General features: G+C 34.5%; 1 protein-coding gene across 6 annotated transcripts in view; it reads left to right on the top strand.

The window, feature by feature from the left end:
* ATRX (ATRX chromatin remodeler) overlaps nt 1-15,240 on the top strand; it is a 200,037-nt gene that overhangs the window by 138,466 nt on the left and 46,331 nt on the right. For all 6 annotated transcript variants that reach the window (XM_037132200.2, XM_037132203.2, XM_037132202.2 and 3 more), the window contains 2 exons: nt 1,309-1,415; nt 10,386-10,494. In XM_037132200.2, the coding sequence (XP_036988095.2) occupies nt 1,309-1,415; nt 10,386-10,494 (216 nt within the window). The remainder of the gene's footprint in view (nt 1-1,308; nt 1,416-10,385; nt 10,495-15,240) is intronic.

The raw sequence follows: 15,240 nt of genomic DNA on the forward strand, positions 1-15,240 counted from the left end.
CACTAGACTCCCACAGTGCAGAGTTTGGGAAGCCATGCAGTAGTCAATGCATGTGTTGTTAACTCCCAACTCCTGTTTCACAGTTCAAGTTGTTTTAGGTCTACTGAACCTGAAGACATCTAGTAGTGAGAGTGAAAGATCTTTTGGAGTCATAGCACGTCTCTGTCCTACATTACAGCTTTCAGAACCAAAGGGGGGAAAAACATGCTTGCCACAGGTGCCTATTTCCTTGTATACAGACCTACTTTGTTTGCATATATAAGGGAGAGAAGAAATTCTCTTTTATTCTTTCTAGAATTTTTTATTCACTTCCAGGTATGTAATTATGTCCACTTCTTATTAACTGGGTAGATCAGAGCATCAGTTTGCAAAGTGTTTGTTAGAACTTTGTAAGTTGATGACCTAGAGCAGAGGGTGAGGAGCCATTAATACCTTTACTCCTGCCTCAAAGCCTAAAACACCTTGCTTTTATGGTTTTTTTTATTTTAACCTTACATAAGATATTACGTGAACAAATAGTTTTCATGGTTAAAAAGGATTTAAAGATCTACTGGGGATAGATAGTCGAGAATCCACGGACACATTTGAAATAGAATGGCGGAATATTTAGAATGTGTACAATTTAAACTTACTCAGATACTCTTAGTGAGAAGACTTTGTCCCTCATATTCTGTAAGCTGTGTGTTTTGCAGAGTAAAAGTCCTTAATTTTGGTGAAGTCCAGTTATCAACTTTTATAGATTATAGTTTTGGTGTCATGTCTAAGAATTGTCTAACCTCCAGTTATGAAGATTCTTTTCTGTGTTTTTCTAAACATTCTGTAGTTTTATATTTTACATTCAGATGTATGTTCCATTTAAGTTCATTTTTATAAAAGGTATGAGGTTTAGGCCAAAGTTCATTTATTTGAATATGGATGTTCAATTTGGCTAAGATCATTGAATTGCCTTTACCTCTTTGTCTAAAAACCAATGAACTGTACTATGTGGCTCTCTTCGTGGAGACTTTGTATTTTGTTCCATTGACTTGTGCTTGTCTCTGCATCAGTACTACACTGTGTTCATTACTCCAGCTTTGGACGTGTTGAAATCCTGTAGAGTTAGGTCTCTACGTTTTTCTCTTTCAAATTTGTTTTGGTTACTCTATACTCTTGGCATTCCCATACGAACTTTGAAATCAGCTTAATTTCTACCCCCAAAAAAACCTGTTTAGGGTTTTCATTAATATTGTGTCAAAATCTTTTACCGGTTTGGGAAGAAGGATTACTATATAAATCTTCTAATCTAAGAATACTCGTTTGTTTTTTTAGACTTGTTTTCAGCCAGTCTCTCATATCTCTGGACTTGATTGAAGATTTTCTTGAATTGGCTAGTAGGGAGAAGACGGAAGATAAAGATAAACCTCTTATTTATAAAGGTGAGTTACAAACATTTCTATATTATAAGTTTTAAGACATTCATTTATATATCTTGTATAAACATTTTAACAGTAAAAGAAAAAATACTACCTAGACTTGCAACCCTAATATCTTCATGTTTTTCTCCACTTTATTTTTATCCTTATTGATATAATTATGGTCTTTGTTGTTGCAATTTTAGCATAAATTTAAATGCTCTATTAAAATGTAATTCACATAAAGTAAAATTGAACCATTTAAAATGTACAATACAATGGTTTTTACTATGTTTACAGAGTTGTACAACTATCACCACAGTCAGGTTTTTTTTTTTTTTTTTTTTTTTTTTAATTTTAATCACCACCGAAGAAACCCTGCACCTTTAAGCTGTGACTGTTTTGCCTCCCCTTCCACTGCTTCCATACCTAAGCCGTCACAAATCTACTTTCTGATTCTTTAGATTGACTTGTTCTGGACCTTTCATATGAATGGATTCATATAATATGTTGTCTTTTATGACTGACTTCTTTCACATCGTATGTTTTCAAGGTTCATTCATGTTATAGCATATGTCAGTATTTAATTTTTTTTATGATCTAATAAAATTTCATAGTATAGATAAAAACCTACATCTGATGATCCATCCATTCATTCCTAGAGATTTAGTTTGTTCTCACCATTTTGGCTATTGTGAATAGTGCTGCTATGAACATTTGAATACAAGTTCTTATGTATTTAAACATCTGTTTTCAATTCTTTTGGATATATACTTAGGATTGGAATTACTGGATCATATGATAATTCTGTGTTTAACTTATTGAGGAACTACCAACTGTTTTCCACATTCCCTCAAGCAGCATACAAGGGTTCAGATTTCTCCACATCTTTGCCAACACTTGCTTCCTCCCCCCTTTTTTATTATAGTGATCCTATTGGTATTTCATTGTGATTTTGATTTGTATTTCCTTAATGACTAATAATGCTTATCATCATTTCCCATGATTGTTTGCCATTTGTATATCTTCTTTGGAAAAGATATTTATTCAGGTCCTTTGTCAGTTTTTGAATAGGGTTATCTGTATTTTTATCTGTTACAGGTTAGTATTATTTTTGGTCATTTTCTGCATCTGACCAGTCTCTTGTCATATATATGATTTGTAAATATCTTATCTCATTCTGTGTGTTGTTTTTTCACTTTCTTGATAATGTCCTTTGAAGCATAGAAGTTTTTCATTTTGATAAGTCCAATTATCTCTTTCTTGTTTCTTGTGCTTTTGTGTCACATCTAACAAACCATTGTGAAATGCAAGTTCATGAAGATTAACCCCTATATTTTCTCTAAAGAATTATATAGTTTTCACTATTTACATTTAATTTCTTAATCCATTCTGAGTTAATTCTTGTATATGGTTTAAAAAACCGGTGTAGTTTCACTTTTTTCCATGTATCTGTTCAGTTTTTCCAACAACATTTATTGAAGAAACTATCTTTATGCCATTTTGTATTCTTACCTCCTTCATCATATTTTAATTGACCATATAGACATCAGTTTATTTCTGGGCTCTCTATCTGTTTCATCTATGTATGTGCCTATTTTTATGCCAGTACTCTGGTGTTGATTACTGTAGCCTCGTAGTACACTTTGATATCAGGTAGAATAATACCTCCAACATTGTTCTTTCTCAAGATTGCTTTGGCTATTTGTGATCTCTTATGGTGCCATATAAATTTTTAGGATTACTTGATCTAATCCTATGAAAAATCTCATTGGTATTTTGAGAGGAATGGCACAGAATGTGTAGATTGCTTAGGGTAGTGTGGGCATTTTAACAATGTCAATTCTTCCTATTCATGAGCTTGGTATATATGATTCAGTGCCTTATAGTTTTGCAAACGCAGGTCTTTTTACCTCTATGATTAAATTTATTTCTAGTTATTTATGTAATTTTTATTCAAATGTAAATTGCATTATTCTCCTTTTAAAATTTCATATTGTTTTTAGTGAGAGACAGAGAAAGGGTAGTGTGAGAAAGAGACAGACACCGGTTTGTCATTCTACTTATTTATGCACTCATTGGTTGCTTCTTGTATGTGCCCTGACCAGGGATCGAATCTGCAACTTTGAACGTTTTGGGATAATGGTCTATCCACCTGAGCCCCTGGCCAGGGTGGGATTGTTATCTTAATATTGCCTTCTTATAGTCATTATTGGTGTATAAAATGCAATGGATTTTTTAATATTACTTTTGTATCCTTCTATTTTAGTCAATTAATTTGTCAGTTTTAATGGAATTATTAGGGTTCTCTGTATAAAGTATCCTGTCATCTACAAATAATGAGTTTTGCTTCTCCCTATACAATTTGGATGTATTTAATTTTTTTCTTATCTAATTGCTGTGGCTAGGACTTTCAGCACTGTGTTAAAGAAGACTGGTGAAAGTAGACATCCATGTCTTGTTTCTGTTGATGTTAAAGGAAATGCTTTTAATTTTTGCTTGTTGAGTATGATGTTACGTGTTTGTTTTCACATATGACCTTTGTTATGTTGAGGTATTTCTCTCTATTCCTACTGTGCTGAGAGTTTTTATCATAAATGGGGGCTGTATTTTGTCGAATGCTTTTTCTGGATTTGTTGATATGATTTTTATCTTTTGTTTATGTTGTATATCTCATTAATTAATTTGTGGATATTGAACCAAACTTGCATTCCAGGAATAAATCACACTTGATTGTGGTGTATGATGTTTTTAATGTATTGTTGGATCTGGTTTGCTACTATTTTATTGAGAAGTTTTGCATCTATGTTCATCAGGGATATTGGCCTGTAGTTTTCTATTATTGGGGATATCGTTGTTGGTTTGGAATTAGGATAATGCTGGCCTTGTGAAATGAGCTTGGGAGCCTTCTCTCCTCTTCAGTTTTTCATAATAGTTGGAGAATAGGTGTTAAATCATCTTTGATTAAATGATAAAATTCACCTGTGAAGTCATCTGGTCCAGGACTTAGGTTTGTCAGGAATTTTTTCATTGCTCATTTGATTTTGTTAGTAGTTATCTATTTGTTCATATTTTCTGTTTCTTCTTGATTCAGTCTTGGAAGATTATATGATTCTAGGAATTTAAACATTTCTTCCAGGTTGGCCAATTTGTTTGCATATAATTATTCATAGTATATTCTTACAATGTGCTGTATTTCTTTAGTATTGGTTGTTATTTCTCCTCTTTCATTTCTGATTTTATTTATTTGGATCCTCTTTCTATTGATGAGTCTTGCTAAAGCTTTAGCATTCTTATTTATCTTTTCAAAGAATCAACTCTTGTTTCATTGATCTTTTGTATTGTTTTTAGTCTCTTTTTTTTCTTTCATTTATTTCAGCTCTGATGTTTATTCCTTGCATCTACTCACTTAGGGCTTTGCTGTTGTTCCTTCTGGTTCTTTTACGTGTAAGGTTAGGTTGTTTATTTGAAATTTCTTTTTTTCTTGAGGCAGGCCTATATTTCTGTGAATTTCTCTCTTAGAACTGCTTTGCGTGTGCCCTGTAAAATGGGGTCATTGTGTTTTCATTTCATTTGTCTCATAGTGATTGTTGATTTCTTCCTTGATCCTGTTAAGCCATTCAATATTTAGTTGCATCTTGTTTACCTTCCAAGTGTATGTGTGTTTTTTCAGTTTTCTTCATATAGTTGATTTCTAATCTCAAACTACACAATCAAAGAAGATGCTTGTTAGTATTTCAGTCTCCTGAAATTTATTGAGACTTATTTTGTGGCCTAATATATGGTGTGCCCGGTAAAGTATTCCATGTGCACTTGAAAAACATGTGTATTCTATTTCAGGATGAAATTCTCTGAAAACTTCAATTAGCTCAATTTGGTCTTATGTGTCTTATAAGGTAGCTGTTTCCCTCATTGTTTTCTGTCTGGATGCTTTATCCATTGATGTCAATGGGATGTTGAAGTCCAGTACTATGACTGTATTAGTCAGTCTCTCCTTTTATAGGTGTTAATATTTGTTTTATATATTTAGGTGCTTATACATTAGATGTGTAAATGTTTACCGGAGTTATATTCTCTTGTTGGATTGATCCCTTTAACATTATATAATATCCTTCTTTGTCTCTTATTATAACCTTTGCTTCCAAGTCTGTTTTGTTTGATACAAGTATTACTACCCCAGCTTTTTAAAATTTCCATTTGCATGAGGCATCTTCTTCCATCCCTTCACTTTCAGTCTGTTTGTGTCTTACATTCTGAGGTGCCTCTCTGTAGAGAGCATATATTTGTGTCTGGTTTTCTTATCCATTCTGCCTTTTGATTAAAGCTTATAAGTCAATAACGTTTAAAGTGATTATTGATATGTACATATTTATTGCCATTTTATTTTTTATAATTGTGTTCCTGTTTTTTCTTTTTTCTTAAAGAAGTCCCTGTAAAGTTTAATACTGGTTTGTTTCTAATGAACTTCTTTAGTTTTTTTCTTGTTTGGGAACCTTTTTATTTCTCTTTTAATTATTTAAAGTATTTTTATTTTCAATTACAGTTGACATACATTATTATATCAGTTTCAGGTGTACACCCCAGTGATTAGACATTACATAATTTAGTAAGTGATCATACTGATAAATCTCACATATGACACCATACGTAGTTATTAAATTATTATTGACTATATTCTCTATGCCATACTTTACAATCCATGACTATTCTGTAACAACAAATTTGCACTTCTTAATCCCTTTACCTTTTTCACCCATTCCCTCAAATCTCCTCCCATCGGGCAATCATCAAAATGTTCTCTGTGTCTATGATTCTGTTCCTACTGTGCTTGTTCATTTATTTTGTTTTATTGGATTCTTTTGTTGATAGATGCATATTTATTGCCATTTTACTATTCATATTTTTGTGTTCTTTTTCTCCTTAAAGAAGACCCTTTAACATTTCATATAACATTGGTTTGGTGTTGCTAAACTCCTTTAGCTTTTTCTAGTCTGGGAAGCTCTTTATCTGCCCACCCATTTTAAATGATAGCTTTGCTGGGTAGAATAATCTTGGCTGTAGGTCCCTGGTTTTCATCACTTGGAATATTTTTTGCCAATCCCTTCTAGCCTGCAAAGTTTCTTGTGAGAAATCAGCTGACAGTTTTATGGGAGCTCCCTTGTAGGTAATTACTTGCTTTTCTCATGTTGCTTTTAAGATTCTCTTTGTCTTTAACCTTTGGCATTTTAATTATGATGAGTCTTGGTTTGGGCTTGTTTGGATTTATTTTGTTTGGTGCTCCCTGTGTTTCTTGGGCTTACATATCTGTTTCATTCTCCAGATCAGGGAAATTTTTAGTAATTATTTTTTCAAATAGGTTTTCAATCTCTTGCTCTCTTTTTTTGTTCTGATACCCTAGTTGATGTGAATGTTGTTACACTTGATGTTGTCCCATCTATCCCTTAAACCTCCTCATTTAAATGGGGTGCTTTCTTTTACCTTGTTTCCACACTGCTGGTTCAGACTTCTGCTTCATCTGATCTGCTATTGATTCCATATAATATATTCTTCATTTCTGACTTTATTTTTTATGGTTTTGATCTCTTTGTGTAAGTTCTCATTGAGTTCATCTGTTTGTTTGCTAAGTTCTTTGATCATTGTTATTAGCAGTGTTTTGAACTTCCTATCTGGTAGATCGCTTGCCTCCTTTTGTTTAGTTTTTTTTGTTTCTGTCCTCATATCCTGTTCTTTCATTTGGGACACCTTTTTTGTCTCATCATTTTGGCTGCCTCCCTGTGATTCTTTCTATGTGTTAGGTAGATCTGGTACATCTCTGAGGCGTGGCATGGTGGCCTTATATAGTAGGTGTTTTATAAGGCCCAGTGTTGCTGTCTCCCTGGCCACCTGAGCTGAATGCTCCAAAGATATTCCTTGTGTGGATTGTGCGTGCCGTTGTTACTGAGCCTTGATTGCTGTTGGCACATCATGTATCTGGGCTTGTTCCTCATGCTGACTGGCTGTGAAAAGCATCTGTGACTACAGTGAACAAGCTGTTGTATCAGGGCTCACCCCAGGGAGGGTGAGTAACTTTATCTGTGCTCTGGTGCTTGCTGATTCTACCATTTGGGTGTCATTTATGCAGCTAATTATGTGGTGCTCTGGTGTTGGCTAAAGTCAGCCATGAAGTGTGTTGGTTCTTGTGCCTGTTGGGTTGGGCCCCGGATGCAAGCCAAGTTGTTTATCTGCTGCCTTTGCCTGGCCTGGGGCCCACCTGGTAGGGGCTACAAAATAATCTGTGATTTTTGGCTGCCTGTACTGTGTTGAATACACCTGGAAGAGGCTTTGCTGCAAACTTAATGGAGTTTTGATATTTTATGAAAGTCTAGCTGGAGGTGGGCTGCTTGTGTGAACAGGTGCTGAAAGAGGTTCTGGAAGGTGTGCTAGCTGGGTGTGGCCTGGTTTCAGGGAATCTTGGGGTGTGGTGACTAGAGTTAAGTTAATGGAGACTCAGATTTGGCACTTGCCCACACCTGCAGGGTGTGAGAGGGGAAGGCTCAGCAAAGGAACAGTGGTGACTGCCCATACTTCTCTCCAGGGCAAGCTGCCACTGCAGTCATCACTGAAGCCAGAAAATTAAGTTCCTTTTTTAATGTCCCTGATGCTTTTCTACCTGCCATCCCTTCATTGGAGCTTAGGGCAAGTGTTTGTGGCTCTCTGTGTGGTACTTCAAGAGGACACATGGGTCTCCAGCAACTATCTGTCTCATTCAGATGGAATTCTCCCTGATTTTCACAGCCAGATATTGTGGAGACTCTTCTTCCTGGCACAGGTGCTCTGGGCTGCGGTGTCTAGTGTAGGGCTGGCACCTTTTGCATCTCAGGGATTACCTCCACAGCCAGTTTATCCAGCCAGTTTTGCCTCTCTGTCCCTTCTATCAGTCTGGACATGATTCCTTCTTTATATCCTTAGTTATAGGAGTTCTGTTCAGCAAGTCTGGAGGTGGTTTTCAACATGGCTGTTCTATAATTTAGGTGTAATATTGATGTGGTTATGGAAGGGGTTAAGCACACCATTTTTCCTACTCTACCATCTTGACCAGAACTGTAAATATGTTTTTCTATTATCACTACGCATTAGTTGTTAGTTAGATTTTATGTTCTGAGAGTGTTTCATTATCTTAAAGGCTGTATTACCAAAAAAGTTATATCAATTGACTCTACCACTGTGAAAAAGTGGGAAATGCCCATTTTTTACTATATACCTGTAGTACTATAATTATATTTGCTTCATCTTTTATGGGTAAGAATGGTTCTTTTTGTTTAATTTATATTTTTCTGACCACTGATAAGGTTGAATATTTTCCCTATGCTTGCTAGTGCATATCCGATTATATAAATTGTTTTCAGCAAATATTTGCTTTAACCACTAATTAATTCAGTTTATTTTTTGAGTACCCAGTACTACTTCTGCTGCTGCTACTACTACTATTACTACTACCACGATGACTACTAGTGCTGTGCTGAAGTAAGGTTCAAGAGATATTATAGGAAATCGTGTTAGAGAGGGGGATCTAACACATGCACATGCCATAATAGAGCCAGATATGGTTCGCTCTGAACTCATGAGTGAGAATATTAAGTACTCCATAAATTTAGTTACTGTGTGAAAGACACTTTCTAAGCTTTTTTTTCCTTATGCTCATTTAATAAACAACAATCCTATAAAATAGGTGCTTTGGTTTTCCCTCATTTTTAAAGATAAAAACACTGAGACACAAGGACTTCAGTTACTTTTCCTTAAGAGAAGATGCCAATAAATGATGAAAGTGGGATTAAACTCAGGGAGTCTGACTCTAAAGTGTTTATTTTTGATTACTAATCTATACCACTGTATCATAGTTTTTGTATGTTGGGTTTTACATTAGTAGTAGTACAGAATGTTCATTTTTATTATCATGAAAAAGTATCTTGAAATGCTTATTAAAGTATTTGTATACTCTTTACAGTTATGATTGGCGTATTTACTTTAATAATTATCCTGCTGTTAATGCAAGTGTGACTTCAGTCCCTTGTCTTGTTATATAATCATCTGTGTCAAATTCTTTTTTTCTTAGCTGTGTATGCCTTTTTATCCACTTGAAAGAAATAAACTTAAATAAAGAAATTGCCTTTCTTAGCCATTACTGAATTTTTAGCAAGGAAATTTTAGGATGTTGATATGTAGGTATGTAATAAACATGTCAAAAAGCACATTTTAAACTAATGACCTAATTCTTTAAGTAAAAAGAGTTTGCTGAAATATATACATCTCAGTTTTGCCAACTTTTTTTTTATTTTAAGACTCTAGGGTGTTAAATAGTATTATGTTGAAAGTTAAAGAATCAGAATAAAATTATGTATGAGATTATTTCATAAGCATTTAAACCTTTCATAATTTTGTATCATTGTCAGCATTGGGTAAAATTTCACCTCACTGTACAAAAGGCAATGTGTCTGAACAGCGTTTAACTTATAAAGTTGTATTCCTTTCTTACACGCACACAATTGACATAAAATTGGAACATGTGCCGATATTTGTAGGCTATAGAATAGTTTTGGCACATAACAGACATTCAGTAAATATATTTTCAGTGAGTGAATAATTATATTATATGTCTCTGTTTTATATCTGATCAGTATCAATTTGTTAGTAAGAAGGGTGAAAACCTGGATGTTTACAGATTTAATTAAAACCAAACTTTATGGACATAATATAACTGAACATATTTGGACAGTTTTAAAGAATTCTAATCAAGGAAACCTTAAATTCACATGTAGATGATGATAGTTTTTAAAGTATTGTTGTTTTTCAGTATCTGTTAAAAGGAAATGTGTGGTAAATTTATTTGCAATACAATAATTACCATTTGATTAAAAATTGTTTTGCTGTGCAAATAGAATATATATGATGAGCTTTTAAATGGTAAGCAAAGAAGAAAAGGATGCATCAAATCTCTTTTTCTTATTAAATTTTCAGGTGAAGGGAAGTGGCTCAGAAACATTGACTATTACCGTTTAGATGGTTCTACTACTGCACAGTCAAGGAAAAAATGGGCTGAAGAATTTAATGATGAAACTAATGTGAGGTAGGAAACCTTTTTTCTTTGGCTAGAGTTATTAAAAATAATTTTAAATCAACATACAGTAATCATTACTCTTTTTAGTGTATGCTTATACACTTCTTGACAATTGTAAGATACACTCAAGATATAAAATGAGCCCTGGCTGGTGTAGCTCAGTGGATTGAGCACGGGCCTGCGAACCAGACAATCGCAGTTCGATTCCCAGTCAGGGCACATACTGGGGTTGCAGGCCAGTTCCCAGCAGGGGATGCATGAAAGGCAACCATACATTGATGTTTCTCTTTCTCTCTCCTTCCCTTCCCCTCTAAAGATAAATAAATAAATAAATAAATCTTTTTTAAAAAAGATATAAAATGATTTCATCCCCCCTCAAGAAAATTCTCTCATGGAATCATGTAGTTCGTAGCCTTTTGAGTCTCACTGCATTCACAAAGCAGAATACATTTGAGATTCATCCATACTGTTATATATGTCGATAGTTTGTTCCCTTTTATTGTTGAGCAATATTCCATTCTATAGATGTATTATAATTTATTTATACTTGATAGACATTTAAGTTGTTTCTAGGTTTTGGAATTAAAGTTGCTCTAAGCATTCATGTATAAATTTTTGTGTGATCCATAGATATTTACTAAGTGAAATAAAAATTCAGGAGTGCAATTCCTGGGTTGTATGGTATGTTTATGTTTAGCTCTGTAAGATACTGGTAATTTTTAAAGTGCTTGTACAATTTTTCATTTTCACCAGCACTGTGTGTTCAGTTGCTCTTCATCCTTGGTTAGCACTTGGTATTACTGTGTTTTTTTTTTTAATTATTTTGTTCATTCTAATGGGTATGTTATGGTATTTCATGTGATTTTAATTTCTATTTCCCTGATGATCATTGATGTAGGGTATCTTTTCATGTGCTTATTTGCCATTTTTTATGATCTTTGGTGACAAATTTGTTTCAGGGTTTGATGTTAACAAAGTATTCCTGATCTCTTATATTTATTTTAGAAGTTTGAGTCATATATAGTTGACTCTTGAGCAATCTGGTAGTTAGGGGCACCAACAGTTGAAAATGCACCTATAAGTTTTGAATTCCCCCCAGATTAACTGCTAATAGGCTACTGTTGACTGGAAACCTTAGTGATAACACAAAAAGTCAATTAACACGTATTTTTATATGTAGTATATGCTATATTCTTACAATAAAGTAAGCTAGAGAAAAGAAAATGTTACTAAGAAAATCATAAGGATCATATGGTAGTTGTCTTTCACCGCCTGGCTTATTTCACTTAGCATAATGCTTTCCAGTTCCATCCATGCTGTTGAGAAGGGTAGGAGCTCTTTTTGCTCTGCTGCATAGTATTCCATTGTGTAAATGTACCATGATTTTTTGATTCATTCGTTTACTGTAAAGGTATAAAAGTATATGTTTAAATGACTGTTTAAAGAATAGTACAGTCCTAGCTGGTGTGGCTCAGTTGGTTAGGTGTTGTCCCACAAAGCAAAAGGTCAACAGTTTGATTCCCGGTCAGGGCACATGCCTGGGTTGTAGGTTTGGTCTCTGGTCGGGTGCATACTAGAGGCAACCAATAGATGTTATGTTTCTCTCTCACATCAATGTTTCTCTCCCTTCCTCCCCTTCTCTCTCTAAAAAAAAGAATAGGTTCACTATTATATTCTGTTTACTATGTTTTTAAAAATTATTATTTGTGTGAAGGAGTAATTTTATTAACTGAGTAACATTAATTTAATTTGTCAAACTGAAATGAAACCATCAACATTCTCAGTTTCCCAAATTTGTAAATACCACAATAGCATATGATTTCTGTCATAACATTTCATATTAGCAGTAAGGAATGACATTGAAATGTGGATGCTGAGCTGTCAGCTTGGGTTACTCACTAGCAAATTAACCCCCACCCCTCACAAATAATAAGCCAAAAAGTGTCTCCGATTCAAATTAATTTTATATACATACATATCATGTCTTTGAGGGATTACTCTTGAGTATCTAAACCTGACTGGATTATATTCACAAATGTTACAGAATAGGACTGCTGTTTGTGTTCTGTTTTCTCACAACTCAGTAATTTCAGAAAATACAACATAAATATATTTGTTTATGGCAAAGCAGTTGAAAAATACATTAAGGTAAACTTAGAGATAATGACCATTTCTAATATTGTCTTATGTGCCCAGAAGATAGTTTTCAACAGTCTTTAAGGGTCCTTATTTAGCTTGATACTGAATTTCAGTACTGATATTGATATTGCATAGGGTTTTTAACTTTATTTATAAATAATTATAGATTCACTAGGACTTACAAAGACAGTATAGAGAGGGCCTGTGAATCCATCATCTAATTTTTGAGAATTAATGTCTTACATACTTGAATATATCAGTGTATGTACATATTTATCATATATGTAAAGATTCCTATAACCACCACTGCAGTCAAGGTACAGAAATATTCCATCACCACAGAGATTGTTCTCTTATAGTCACACCCATTCTTATCACCAACCTGGCCATTATCCCATCCTCCTGGCAATAACTAATTTGTTCACCATCTTTATAATTTTGTCAGATTGAAAGTATTGTATAAATTATATCATCCTATGTGTGATTTTTGGAGATTGGTGTTTTTCACTCAGCATAATGCCTTTTAGTTCCATTCAAGCTGCATATATCAAGAGTCTGTTCCTTTTTACTATGGAGTCGTATTCCATGGTAGGGATATACCAGTTTGTTGAATACAAATTGTACATCTATTGCAGGGCATTTTAGTTGTTTACAGGTTTGGCTAGTATGAATAAACTTGCTGTGAACATTATGGACTAATTTTGTGTGGACCTAAGGTTTCATTTCTCTAGGATAAATGCCCAGAAGTGCAATTGATAGGTTCCATGGTAAGTGAGCATTTAGTGTTTTAAAGAAACTGCCAAAGAGATTTCAGAGTGGCTGTACCATTTTTTATTCCCACCAGGAAAGCGTGAGAGATCAAGTTTTTCTGCATCCTCACCAGCATTTCATGTTATCACTGATTTTCATTTTAGATGTTCTGATAGGTATGTAGTGAGTAGTATCTCATCATGGTCATAATTTGCATTTCCCTTATGGCTGGTTATATTGAACTATTTTCTCATGTGTATTTGCCACATGTGTATTATCCTCTTTGGTGAAATGTTTCTTCATGTCTTTGTCCATTTTCCAATTGGATTGCTTGCTCTTTTTTTTTTAAATCCTCACCCTAAGATGTCTATTAATTTTAGAGAGAGAGGAAGGGACAGAGAGAGAAACACCTATTGGTTGTCTCTCATACATACCCTGACCAGGCATTGAACCCACAACCTTTTGGTATACAGGACTATGTTCCAACCAACTGAACCACCCAGCCAGGGCAGATTGCCTGCTTTTTTATTGTTGAGTTTTGAAAATTCTTTATATTATTTACTTTTATTTATATATATATATATATATTTTATTGATTATGCTATTATAGTTGTGAAAAACTGAAACCAATTTTCTCCACTTCACCTGGTACCTCCATTCTCTCCAGAAGTACCCTCCCATAGTTCATGTCCATGGGTTGTACATATAACTTCTTTGGCTTCTTCATTGCCTATACTGTTCCTAATATCCCCCTGTCTATTCTGTACCTACCAGTTATGCTTCTGAATCCCTGTACCTTTTCCCCATTCTTCCTCCCTCAGCTGATAACCCTCCAAATGAAACAAAAAGGTCACTCTGGGTGAGATCCAATGAATAGGGAGGCTGAGGCATGGGGGTCAAGGTATTTTTGGTCAAAAACTGCTGAAAACTCAACACTCGTAAATCACCCATCATGAAATGTGCAAACACATTGCAAAGGCCTTCCAAAAATATTTCCTGAAGTCGAACACTACCTCTCATGACAACACCAGCTGCTACACTGATACAGATGGATTCCTAGAGTACAACCTAGTGGGGCAAGTCTGTACCACAAGGGGCCCATCCTCCAGAAGATAATTCTGGATTTTTTTGGTTCTCCCTTGTGTGCTCTGTCTTCTCATTCTCTCCCAAGGTCTTTCACATAGCAAACATTTTTTAATTTTGGTGAAGTCTAGTTTCTCCATATTTTTGGTTTTGGTTTTTTTAGCATGCTTTTGATGTCAAGTCTAAGAGCTCTGACCAAAGGCCTAGGTCCTAAAGATTTTCTTCTAAACATTTTATAGTTTTATATTTTTTACAGATTTCATTTATTTAGTTTTAGAGAGAGGAGAAGGGAGGGAGAAAGAGTAATGTAAGATCAATGTGTAAGAGAAACATCGATCAGCTGCCTCTCACACGCCCCCACATGGGGACCTGGCCTACAACCCAGGCTTGTGCCCTGACTGGGAATTGAATCAGTAACCTTTTCCTTCACAGTCCTGTGCTCAACTCACTGATCCACACCAGCCAGGGCCTCTTACCTATATCTTTAAAAATCTTGCAAGGATTTTAACAGCAATGCTATAGTTTTACATTTTATATATAATTGTGAAGTGCATTTTGAATTTATTTTTGCATAAGATGTGAGACTTAGCTGGAGTTCATTTTTCTCTTTTTTCTTTTTACTGTTGATGTCCAGTTGGTCTAACATCATTTGTTGAAAAAGCTGTCTCCAATCAATTGACTGTATTTGCTCTTCTATCCCCGTGACGGTTCCTTTGCCAGTACCAGTCTTGATTATTGTAGCTATATAGTAAGTCTTAATAATAGGTCAAGTGATATCCCCTA

Source organism: Artibeus jamaicensis, unplaced genomic scaffold, assembly GCF_021234435.1.
Source record: "Artibeus jamaicensis isolate MK-2021 breed Jamaican fruit bat unplaced genomic scaffold, CSHL_Jam_final contig_241, whole genome shotgun sequence".
Classification (NCBI taxonomy): domain Eukaryota; kingdom Metazoa; phylum Chordata; class Mammalia; order Chiroptera; family Phyllostomidae; genus Artibeus; species Artibeus jamaicensis.